Source organism: Agelaius tricolor, unplaced genomic scaffold (assembly GCF_023055355.1).
Source record: "Agelaius tricolor isolate 1412-34295 unplaced genomic scaffold, bAgeTri1.0.p SCAF_19, whole genome shotgun sequence".
In the NCBI taxonomy this organism is placed as follows: domain Eukaryota; kingdom Metazoa; phylum Chordata; class Aves; order Passeriformes; family Icteridae; genus Agelaius; species Agelaius tricolor.
The window spans coordinates 13268723-13281886 of NW_027269279.1; the positions used below are offsets into that span (position 1 = coordinate 13268723).

Consider the following 13164-nt stretch of genomic DNA (forward strand, 5'->3'; position numbering starts at 1 on the left):
CAAGCTGGACCAGTTATTCCCATTTTAAAGGTGTCTTAAAGTGCCAGAAGAAAAGAGATCAGAACATGAGACAACCATCAAAAGTAAACGTTCTGTACTCTGAATTTAAAGGATGAGATCCTTTCTAGTGTAGACAAGACTGCCTGTAACTCCTTGGGCTGTTTAGGAAGTGCACAGTGGGGAAAGCATTAGAACATCAGAACACATTAAGTGCATTCCTGAGGGGGAAATTACATGGGTGGCAGTGCAGCAGATCCTGCAGCCTAATTTAATGGAACAAAATAGGGAACTCTTTGGTAATAATGCATCCCAAATGAGTCTGAACATTGAGTACTCCACAGGAAAGGGACAGCCAGGGAAGCACCAGCCTGATTCCATTTTCAATTTTTGCATAGCTTCTGGGCTTATTCCTTATTGTTGTAGAGAGGGCTAATGACTAAGACTGCAAATATTAAAAAAGAACCAAAGTAAAGTAAATAATTTTATTAATCTTTAAATCACAGAGACTTGAAATAAAAATATTTTCCTGGCTGACATTGGCATACAGAAGGAGAAAGCATAGCAAATAAGAGCAATATATAAATATCTTAATTTCATATCTCCTCTAATTCAACATAGATCACAAATGTCTTCTTTTGCACTCTGGAGAATTTTAATGCATTTGTAATTTCAATCAAAAGTAATATTCCAGTCATTCTATAAAAATTGTAATATTAGGCAATTGATTACTCAAACTGGGATAGAAATGCTCCATGAATGTTCCTTATCAGTGAAATTGAACTTCCAATGAGTAAACACAACTGGCCAATGTTGCCTTGGTAGAAATTGCTTGTTGAAAACAGGCAGTTATTTGCTGAATTAAATTAAAATTCCCTCATGACAAAATAATAGGATAATGCACACAAAGCCCTTAGCTTTGCACACTTAGCCCCTGCCATCTAGTGCAGCTACAGGAAAAATGGCAAAACAAGGTCATTCATGAGGGTCTCCTTCTGCTGCCTTGCCTTGTCTCAGGCAATTCCTTGCTGCAATTATTCCTGCCCAGGCTGCAGTGCCATTGTTTGCTGCCAGTTTGCTGACACCAGCCAGAGGTTAACAGGAGGATGAATCAGTTTTAGGGAGAACATTTCCCTCCAACTTGTTTTTGTTCGTGGAATCAAGTCCAAACTGATTTTTGATTTATTCACACCTTTCTACCAAAGCTCCTTTACCTTGATTTAGCAAATATTCCTGTGGAAGGAACACCAGCACCTTGTATCAATACCACCACTGGCTTCTAAAGAATTATCATCATCTCCTTTCTTCCCACTTCCAAAGGCAAATAATTATGTCTCTGTCCTGGATCACAGAACTTGATTGTGCTCTGAATCAAAACAAAAGCAGTAATTCCAGCATCTATCACAGTCTGCCTAACAAGTCAATAGATTCAATCCTTAAGTAATCCTCTAATTAGGTAATCAGACCCCAAAAAGGAAAGAGAGGAAAAGCAGATGCAGTCTGCAACACGTTCCAAGTGTCCTGCTCTTCAAAACACTTTAAATTTATGGTGCTCTCCTAAAACACATCCATTCCATAATGTCTGAGGAGAAAAGGAACTCAATAGATTGAAACAGTGTTATAAAGAGGAAAGAAAAAGAACTCAAGCACAGCCTTGACAGCAGAATGGTTCAATCTGCTTAGAACCCTGAGAGTCAAAAATCAGCACCTTAAATTGGACTCTCAGCCCAGACAAACCCACCATTCCAGTTCCCCTCTTCTCAAACACATCTCCTCTTTAAAGTAATATTTATAAATACAATCATGATCACAAAGCCATACACACACAAATCAGGTTTTGTAATAAACCAACTGTAAGGAGCAAATAAATGTCCTAAACCAGAAAATCTATGAGAAACTGCATTAACACAGTGAAATGCACTGGACTTTGCCACTGTGGCAATGCACTGAAAGGTCAAACTGCCAGACTTCAGATCCAATTCCTACACTTCCTTCTATGTTTTATGGATGTGTTTAATGAAAAAGTCCTGAGTTATTGAGTCAAAAATTACTTTAACCCAAGCTAAACACAAGAGATAAAAAAATGTGTGTTTCACTCATCAAGATTAACACCATTCTCAAATTCAACACCTCCTAATATCTTTGTTATTTACCCCAAGCCCTGCCAGGACAGCAGCTCACACTGCTGAAGGCACACACTGGAGTTTCTGCAGTGAATCCAGATGGGGCTCAGTTCCTACATCCACACCTGGTCTTGGCAGAGCTTTTAATTTGATACCATGAACCCAAACCCATCCTTCAAACAGGGGAATTTTGTCTTGAGCTGAAGCTCCAAGCTCATATCCTAATCTCTAGAAAACCCTTCCTCTGCTCCTTCTGAGTGATCAGCTTTTCAACATGTGTTTCTCCCCTTCCCAAGGTATGTTCTTCCACACTCTAGGAATACTCAGATGAATTACTCAAAGTAATGACAAGGTACAATTTGTTCTCTGTGCAAAGACAAGGGCATTGCATAGCACATAACATCCCCCCATCTAAACTGGGTTTAGATCAACATCTGAGATTTGGAAGGCTGGATCTGTCACATGATACAAGTTTGGTGTAGTGAGTTCTTCAGAGTTGATCAGCAAAACCAGTTTTCCCTTCCTACAAAAGTCCTAAGCACTTTTTCACATACTTTCCTCACATTTTCTTTTACAACATGACAGTCCCAAAACTGAATAAAGATGTTACTTCTGATGTTAGCAACAAAAAGTAGCATTTTTTTCTTCAAGGTACCCTTTCCTCCTTTCACAAAGTATTCACAAAGGCCAGTAAAAAAAATTTAAACAGTACATTAATTCACAAGTGCATTCTAATAATTTTGAAAGTTGTTTAAAAGGTAAAAGTTCAAGCTCTCTACTGGCTCAGGTGGCATTAGTGATGAAAACATAGTTTAGGAAGCTGTGTGCTGTGGGAACAGTACAGAAATCAAACCAAACCCAGGAAGTTTAGTATTGTTTTCTAAACTCGGCACAAATATTTATGGGGGGAAAGTTTGGATCATAACAAAAGAGGCCTTGTGGATACAGAAATATCTCTGCACCAAAATCCAATCAAACTTCACCAGGCATAAAGAGTTGGTTAAAGAGAGATTAAAAGGGACTATTCTTGAAAGACAAGGGTGCATGGATCACAAGGATCCACACTCCTGATGATTACTCGTGGCTAACTATGAGTCTCCCAGAGTTACTCGTGGGTAACTCTGAGTCTATCTCATGTCTGTCAGCCCAGGAAGAAGTCAGAACTTGCATGTTTAATTCTTCATTCACTTCCCATTTCAGAAAATACAGCTTTAGCCTGATTTAACAATTTCCAGAGTGTGGTCAGGGGTAGGGTGACAATCAAAGCTGTGGCATCACAGAGCTGACAGCTGTGCTCATCCTCCAGGCACACAGCTGGGGATGGAATTCACCAGAGCCCCTGGTAAAAGAGTTTTACCCAAACTCTTGATGAAAAGCAGGGATTCACTGGCTCTCCTCAAGGCCAATTCCCCACCATCTGCACCCAGTGAAGGGTTTCTCAAGTTGAACCTCACTGCAGCCCCTAGGTCTGAACCAAAGGCTTCATCCTGATGCTCTGCCAGGAAGAAACAACACAGAGGGAGCAATTCCAGGGCCTTGGACTGTGTGATCCACACCTGCCACAAGCAGCTTCCTCACCGTAATGAAGGCAATAAAAGAGAAGGCAAGAAGCAAATTATTTTAATAGATACCTAAATTAACAATTCCAGTTTCACTCCTGGGTCTTAGGCTGGAAATGGGGGTGTGTGTTCTATTGCCATCTAATGGGGCAGTTTCCTTTATCTCTCCCACAGCCAACCCTCCCTGCAGGAGATCTCTGCTGTCCATGGCCACTGAGTGTCCCTGCAGGGCTGATCCAATTCCAGCATCCCATGGGGAGATGCTGCATTGCCCAGGGCAGGAGCCAAGCATTCCTACCTGGATCCAATCTGAGGGTTGGGACAGCCCAGCAGCCTTTGCCCAGTGCATTGCCAGAGGAGCAGCTTCTGCTGCCCTGCATGGCCAGAGGGAGCCCAGGCCCATCTGCAGCAGCCCTGGAGCTGCAGAGGAAAACTCCCCCCTTGTGCAGGATCCCTGCTCCAGCAGAGCCACAGCTGGCACTGCAGGAGGGCTGAGCCCCCATGGGATGGGGCTGTGCCACCCCCTGACACACAGGGGGACAGGGCATGGTCTCACTCTGGCAGTGGGGTTTTGTATTACTGCTTTTGGTTTTTGGGGTTTTTTTTTAATTTTTCCCAATAAAGAACTGTTATTCCTATTCCCATATCTTTGCCTGAGAGCCCCTTAATTTCCAAATTATAATAATTTGGAGGGAGAGGTTTGTATTTTCCATTTCAGGGGAGGCTCCTTCCTTCCTCAGCAGACACCTGGCTTTCCAAACCAAGACACCCCATTACTGCACTAAGCAGTCCCCAGCCCTAAGGGAAGGAGTCTCTCCTGTGACTCCTCCCTCCTGCTGCCAAATGCAGCCCCTCTTTGCCAAGGCAGGGAAGGGAGCTCTGTCCAGGGGCACAAAGATCCTTCTGCACAACCAGCCCATGCCCAGCAGCTGCTCCTGCTGCAAACTCAGCACGCCAAGGAAATGCCCACATCACTCCAGGAGCATAAAATATACATTGTGTCTGCATTCCCCAGAATCTAAGATTCCATACTAAGTGGGATAATGAGCTGGAGCAGCTGACCAAGGTAGATTTCTTCCTTCTGAACCCAAGAATGATGTTGGAAGAGGCAAATAGCAGTGGAATAAACAGAGAAATAGCACACACACTGTGCTGATTTTTTATTACGAGTCCAAAAATGAGTCAAAGCCTATAATTTCTTTTAAATGTCCTTCTTTAAAGTGGAAGACATAATGGACTATTAGGAAATGTTCCTCCAATGCATGCATTGATTACCCATACCACTATGCCTATAAAATAAAGATTCTTCTAAGCACAGAAATGAAGTCATTCCAGTGTTTCCTAAGGGCACACAGTCCATCTTTCCCAGCAGCTTGCTCTCTGCAAGGTGACAGACACTTACAGCCATTGTTGAACAAGCTTTTATTGCTTTGAGAAAAAATTTAATGTTAACAGAATTTCAAATGTCACCTAATTAATTTCTAATAATGCCTCCAAATCAGACAGATTTAAAAGGGCAAAAATATTACTGGAACTTGATATAAAATGTAGTGCAACATCCCAAGCCAGAATCCACTCAAGTGAGGGGAAAGAAGAGCTTCATTGAGCTTTGATGAGTTCTGAATCAAACTCAGTTTAATTTTTAGAGATACTATAAGAACAATTATTTTATTATAAAAACTATTTAAGAATTGATTTTGGGAAAGCGAAGTAGTGAAATAATTGTTCATTAACTGATTTGCTTTGTTAATATTTTTAACAATCCCCTGATGAAAAACCAGAATGTAAAGTTGGAGAAGCTATACTAGGCCCTTGAAAGGACAAAAAAATAAGGACAGGTATTAACTAGCACAGAACTTTACTGCAGTAGCAGAACATAAATAAGGGGCTAAACCAGGCCCCACAGATGGGGCAGAGCCCAGTGATTCAGGTATGCATCATTCTCATATATTCTGCATGATCCCTTAAAATACAAAGTAAATTTATTCATTTAAGGCTTATTTTTCAGTAATTTCCTCATTAGGCATTATAGTAAGATGTACCATCAAAAAGACTTACCCCAACCCATAGTGGTGTTCACTTCTAGATATTTATCACAAAATAGAATGGATTTAAAACCTTTACTCCCAGGTAAAAAAGAAAAAAACAGCCAAAAGCAAAGGTTGTGATTGGAGCAATTAACATGCCTGTAATTTGCACTTATTTTGGGGAAAATAAGTCTCAACCAGAAGTGGTGTAAGAACAAGAGTGGTACTTCACTGCCTGAGAGTTAGAAAGAACCTAACTTCATAAAGCAATCCCAAAACACAGAGCAAAGTGCAACTCTCTGCAGTTACATGGCTTGATAAAAGATTTCTGCTTGGATAAACAAACCAACACTCTACACACATTTTAAATACTTCTGTAGCTCATGAAAACTGTTGCATTTAGAGATGACCTTCCACCAAGAACGAACCAGATAAACTCGATTTCAAATGCTTTTAAAATCTAAATCCTACTGAAACACTGGACATCTACTTAGCTCCTCATTTGAGGAAGCCTGTCTAAATTCAGGATATCAACCCCAGGAGAGAAAACAACCCACATTCCAGAAAACTTCTGGATAAAACCAGTGCACTGCAATCTCCAGCAGCTCTTAAGTGAGCTCTCAAGCTACACTCTCCCCCTATGACAACTCACACAGGAAACATCCCCCACCCCAGACACTGTCCCCACCACCCTCCCCCTGTATTTCTGCCCGAGGGAAGCAGCCAGGGTGTGTGGAGGAAAAGTACCTGGCCTGAATTGCACCAGGAGGGGCAAAGCTTCAGCTGGCTGGGGATCCAAAGGTTCTCCCCTGAGCTCTCTGCTGTGCCTCAGGAGCTGCTGACAGGCACAGGAGCTGAGCTGAATTACCAGGCAGCAAAGTTACCCTCATGTAAACATCTGCCAGGGCTGGTGTTTGTACAGGCAACTGCTCAGCAGCCCTTCTTTGGCAAAATCTCACCAGATGAGATCTCTAACCACCAATTCTCCTCCTCTCCTGGAGGCTGTACCCCCATCCCCAGCTGTAAAACTGCTACTCAACATCAATGCACTTCAAAGTCTGACTGGACAGACTGATAAACAACCAAAACTGTCCAATGTCTGATGGACAGACTGATAAATAACCAAAACTGTCCAATTTCTGAATGGACAGACTGATAAATAACCAAAACTGTCCAATGTCTGATGGACAGACTGATAACCAAAACTGTCCAATTTCTGAATGGACAGACTGATAACCAAAACTGTCCAATGTCTGATGGACAGACTGATAAACAACCCAAACTGTCCAATTTCTGAATGGACAGACTGATAAATAACCAAAACTGTCCAATTTCTGAATGGACAGACTGATAAACAACCCAAACTGTCCAATTCAATGCACCCATCCTTACCCAATTTCTAAATGGATATAGGGAGCTGGAAAGCAAGTTCAGCTGTTAATATGCCTTCTCCCCATGAAAAAAGAAATCACTCCTCTGACACACACGTCTTGCAAGCACCTGATGTGAGAGCCAGATAAAAACACACACTACTGCACTAAAAAGCATGCAGGCAAGATCAGAAATTAAAGAGGACCATGCTTATGATCTCAGTGAGATGGGACACTCGGTTTCATTCATCCTGCTCTTCCTGACGCCCAATTACCAACTTCAGGATGACAGATAATTTCAAAGGTAACCTCCCGGCCCTTCCCCCTTTCCCTGAGCCACTGAAGATGCTCACTTACACTTTTGCCTTCACCTCCTCCTTCGGGCACGGGCTCTTCTCTGCCTGAGCAAGGCATTATTGCATCTTCTGCTGCTGCTTCCCTGTCCTTTCCACCGCTCCCTGCTTCATTCCCCAGCTTCAGCCTCTTTCCCTCAGGCTGGGAGTCATCCACATCCTCCCTTCTTATCCTGCCATCTCTGCCTCGCTGCTTCCCCGCGTCTTCTGGGCTGCTGCAGGAATTTGACATTTTCAAAGTGTTGCGGACTTTTTTTTCTTTTCCTTAAAGGAGGAAAAAAAAAAAAAAAAAAAAGGGCAGCTAAAGCTGCCGTTTTGAAAAGGGGATTTGGCTTCCGAGAGCTGCGATGTGCTGTGGCTCCCGTTAGAAATTCGGGTGCTGTGCAGGAGCCGGAGCTGTTTCTCTGCCGCCCTCTCCTGCCGGCTGCGAGCGCTGAGCGCGGCCGGAGCCGCCGCTCCTCAGGAGCAGCAATAACCTTTCCTTTATCGATTATATGCACGCTGCTGCTGCTGCTGCTGCCAGCGACAAAACCCTCGGATTTCTCTTCTCCCCGATCCACGGAAATTGGCTTTCCTCAAAGTACAAAATATTAGCTGTACCGTCTTTAAATCCAAATTTACGTCTGTGCCCCAGGGGTGCTGAGGACTTTGGTTATAGACTGGTGGTGATGCCAAGAGTAATTTACCCATTAAAATGCAAAGGTGGCCTTAACTCCAAACAGCTTCTTTCAAAATAATTTCACTACAGGTCTAGGGGTGTTTTTTATAAGGATATCCTTACTTTGTAAATTAACTTTGCACCATCTAAATCCACATTCCACACTGTAATACAAATTTCACATAACATTCTGGTCCTAGAGCTGTAGGGATGAGATTAAAATGAGATTAGGACAACCTAACAGGACATTCTGGAGGCTTTTTTTTGCTCTCTCAGACAATTTATTAAAAACACCACCACACATAACCATCAGTTTGGTGCAATATTTGAACCTCTTAAAAAAAAAAGTAACCAAGTGCTTTGACTGCAATGTGCTGCTCATTCTTACAATAGAGAAGGCAAGATGAAGTAGAAGCTTTTTTTTAAAAAAAAAAAAGCAATTTGAGTCCTGTTTTCTCACACTTAAGCAATTGTAGATTTAAATGAGGCTCCTTATATCTTGCAAGGGGAAGTGAATCCCTAAGAAGCCCACTGCACATGTCCAGAGATGTTCCAGTCAGGACAAAACTTCAGGAGCGGTGCCCAACCACGTGTGGATGAATTCAACAATTCAAACTCCATTTTCAACCTTGCTGTGTTCAACAAGATCTGTCTGGCCAGAATCCTGGGAGTTAATCTGTCTCCCAGCACTGATTTCACTGACATTGCTATCCTAGAGGGATTTAATCTGTGTCCCAGCACTGATTTCACTGACATTGCTATCCTAGAGGGAGTTAATCTGTGTCCCAGCACTGATTTCACCGGCATTATGAAGGGGGTGTTAGTTTGAGCAAGTAGTTATGTGAATTATTGAAGAATGAACAAAGAGAGGAGGAATCACTCCAGCCAGACCCACAGGAGGGTGAGGGAGAAGTTCTGAGATCCAGGATATCTGCACACCCAGAGCTGGAGACATTAAACATCCCCTGCTAACACTGACCATAGCAAAGGGGTGGGCATTGGCCTTTGCCTAACTTGTAGCTGTGAATACTTCCAGAGCTGGATGAACACAAACCAAGTGGGCTCAGCAGAGGAAAAATCAAGCTGAGAGGTTTTTTTAAATGGCTCTGGATCAAGCCTCCCATGCCTTGTAACCTGCAGTGGTCAAGCTCCACAGCTTGGCCTTCAGTCTGGAGTGGTGTCCACGTGTGATGAGCCTACAGAAGAAACCTGCTCAGCTGGTGACTGATCCTCTTCAAGGAACAAGAGATTGTCAGCCAGGGCACAGCCAGGCAGCTCCTGCAGGAAGGGTTTCACCCTAGGTGAGCACAGACTGACACAGGTCATGCCCCTCTGCTCAAAGCCATGAGTCCCCACACCCATCCAGCTGAGGAACAAAGAAAACCATCAATAAACACCACTCAATATCCTCATCAACAGCAGCAGCACTAGAGACCAACAACAGGGATTTTCTTCAAAAGTCACACCTCCAAGGCAGAGCTGTTGGCTTCAACAAATCCTTCACCCTCTTTCCCATACTATTAAAACATGACCCACCCTTTCCCTTCTTTCCTCCTGCTTGAAGCTCCTGATGGAGTTACACCACTGTTTAGATCATCTTCACCAAACTGTAAAAGCCTTTCTTATTTCTAGGGCTCATTCACCATTCATACCTGCTTTTTCCATCACACAAGCCATTTAATCCTGTTTTCTATTTCAGCTTTGTTTATTCCTTCTTAAACTTCCCATCCTCATCTAAAACACTGAAATACAGAAATAATTCTGAAACAGAAATGCTGTTGTAGCTACAGTGCACTTCAGGCTTATTTGCACAGTAAACTGCATCAATTTCTGTTGGAGCATATCTCCATCCAAAAGCTCTGATTTCATGGAATTCAAGTGCCTGGCAAGGCCCTGCCAGTTGTAGCAGTGTTTTATTTGTGTTTGAAGTGGAAGCAGGCAGCTGCTCAGGCTGCCCCAGTGCCTGCCAGGCACTGCTGGCTCCTGCACAGCCCTGTCCCCAGATCACAGGCACAGCCAGCTTCCTCTAAATCAGAAAATAAAACACCCACTTCCTCGTGTTTGAAGCATAGCCTCTGGTTTTGAAGAAATGAAAATTTACAGAGGCAGGGAACGCGTTTTTGTCTCTAATGAAAATCAAACATTTCTGAAACGTTGACATCTTCATGCAGGAAAAGGAGAAATGGCAAGGCAAGAAATTAATTCTGTTGGTGTTTGTGAGAGATGGTTGGTCAGGCCTTTGCTTTCTGTTATTTAGCACACAAATAGTGTATGGCAAGAATAGGCAATCATTGTTTTTTTGTTTCTACAGCACCAAAAGGTTCCATGATGTCAGGAAGTTCTCCAGTACAGAAATCCACACTTAGCTGGGCCACCAGGCTTCATGCAGGGAGCCCACTTCAAGTCTTTCAGATCATCATAAATTTCAGAAGAGGATAAAGGGATCAAGATGAGACTCAATGCTCTAGACATGTCCAGCCTCTTTTGTTATCCTGCATGATACATTCCTTGCTTAATATCAGCCTGATTTACTGTTTCACCTCCTGACTCTGTAGTGTCAGAACTTCCCTCTTGGCCAGGGCTCACCCCTTGCCCTTTTCTGACAGAACTCACTTCATACCTAATGAGCAGTTTCAGAGTCAAGTCCATTCCCCACAGAACCCCTCACAGAACTGATCCTGAGCCAAATAAAGCCATGAGCACCAGTCACTAAAATCCGAGAGGCCATTACCCAGGGAGGTACATGAAAGTGAGTAACAAGTGCTCTGAGACCTTGGGAATCCTTGCACAGACTGCTTTCAAGACATTTCTGCTTGAAATCACTGCTAAAAAATGCATTTATACCAAGAGCAAGCCAGAACAGCCAGAATTCCACAGGTACCATATGCAACACCACTGCCAGCAGTCAGTCCAACTCCAGCCAGCATCTCCTCTAGGACTGTAAGATACAGTAAATGAAATAAAATAGGTATTGAGACCCAAACTGAGGGAGATTTCCACCTCTTGTGCACCCCAAAACACAACCAAGAGGCAGCTGGAGACAGGATGGGAACTGTGCTGCTCCCTGCAGAAAGCCTGGCCTCCTCCAAGTGCCACCCAAAAGCCACTGGGATTTGGATACAAGGAACCAGGGGGTAGATAAAGGGGTTTTTAGGGGGTTTGGGCAGAGGTGGAAAGCAAGAAAACTCTGCTGACTGAGTCTCATGAGGCTTAGGTGTAAAGAAGTTTTGTTTTATTTTATCCACTTGCCAAATAAACAACAGAATTATCAAGGCCAGTGGTTTCAGCTCAGGGGTGAACATCCCTGCTGGATGAGCTTTACTTGGATCCCACTCCACCCCTCAGAGCTTAGACCCAACAATGATCCCTTTGTTTCCTCTTGCAGGAATACAACACTCACAGTGAGTTTTGAGGTTCAAGGACAGATGAGCCAGGAGATTTTATATTGTCACCTAATTGTGCTGCCATCAAAACCAGCAGTTTCAGTGTAAGCAGAGTTAGAGAATCCCCAAATAATTCTGGAATTCAGCTCAACCGGTTCACAACCACCATAAAAGAGAATTTCATTGATTTTAGTGTCTAAATGGGTAAAATTATGGGAATTACCTCAGAATGGCATTTATATCCGAGCACTATGATGTTTAATTTAATGGAATACTTGTTGCTTTCTCTTACCTCACCTTAGTTTGCAAGCCAATGTAAAACTAATCTGATTTAAAGCCCTCTGATGTATGCCCTCTCTGCAGTGAAAACACAGGTTCTGTAAGTCCATTCCTGTTGCAGGAGAACATAAAATGCCAGTTCTGCAAATGAAAGTCACTATAATCAGCAGTAAAAGCTCACAGCTCTTTTCATGTGTTCTCTGATTTAAAAAAAATAAAAAGGAACAACAGGCAAGTTCCCCACTTGTACAATTACTTTAATGGGTGGAGAACAGAATTATAAGTTTACATTAATCAGGTAATTTGGCACTTAATCTTACTGCTACAAGGAGGCCAAGTTATTTTTAATAAGTCTGAAAATGAACCAGTAAGTCTGGAAAATTAATTTTTCATTTATTTTGCTATTGCTTCCAGATTAAACTCTGCACCTCATCATTGTAATTACTTCTGAAAGCTTATAAATATTTCATTGTTTTTATTGTTGTTTTATGTTCACCAACAAACATTAGAGACACTGACTCCATTGTTTATAGCTTCAGGTTTGCCTGTAAACTTATTCTGCACTAATATCTGCTATGATGGCCATAATAAAAAACAAAGCAGGGTGTGCTGCTATTGAATCCTTCAGAACCTCTCAGACACCAAAATATTCCCTTAAACTCTACCAGAAATGTGCTAGGGCTTCACTAACTATTAAAGATTCCAGACCATGGAAAGGTTCACTGCTCCAGCCTGGGATCAAAGGGTGAATTTGCTTTCTTCCACCTCTCCTTAAGGATCAGAAACAACCTAAATTTGATGTCCTCAAGTTTCTCTCCAAAGCTGCAAAATAGGAATAAATTGTATTTATTATTGAATATATTCCTGAAAACAGCTCTTCCTTTTACCGACCCAGTACTCTCCTTGCTACAAGCCCACAGGATGGGTGGGAGCTCTCTCTATTTTCCTTACTCAGCCATGAACTCCACATGGAGTCAGCAGACACAAAACCCCTCCCAAAAAGCAAATGATTCCACATCAGCTTTGGAAACACTTCCCAATCCTTCTCAACTGGAAATCTTGCCTACCCTCAGCTCACACTGTGGGCTTTCTGATTAAAGAGTGTTTAACCTCCAAGTCCCATTACCGATAATCTTGAGTGTTGGAATCCTGGATGCTGAGAATGTAAAACTTTCTGTGCTGAAGGGCACAGACCCACAAGAAAATACTGTATTTGACCTTGGGGCAAAGGAAAAGGCTTCCAAAATTGAATGACAGCACTGGGATGTGTAGTTTGATTAGAAGTGTGCAATATCACTGGGTGGAAACTTAGAGTTTGGGGTTTTAGAACATAGCAATATAGATGGGGCAAGATGGAGGTTTTAGGGCAGTGGCTGGTTGTTTTTTAGCATCTTCTTCCTTTTTCTTCATGGGTT

General features: G+C 42.6%; 1 protein-coding gene across 3 annotated transcripts in view; it reads right to left on the reverse strand.

Moving 5' to 3' along the window:
• The window catches only part of RBFOX1 (RNA binding fox-1 homolog 1), a 1203461-nt gene extending 1195785 nt beyond the window's left edge, over positions 1 to 7676 (reverse strand). For all 3 annotated transcript variants that reach the window (XM_071444294.1, XM_071444285.1, XM_071444280.1), the window contains exon 1: positions 7434 to 7676. In XM_071444294.1, the coding sequence (XP_071300395.1) occupies positions 7434 to 7661 (228 nt within the window). In that variant the 5' untranslated portion in view covers positions 7662 to 7676. The remainder of the gene's footprint in view (positions 1 to 7433) is intronic.
• Positions 7677 to 13164: the final 5488 nt, after the last annotated feature.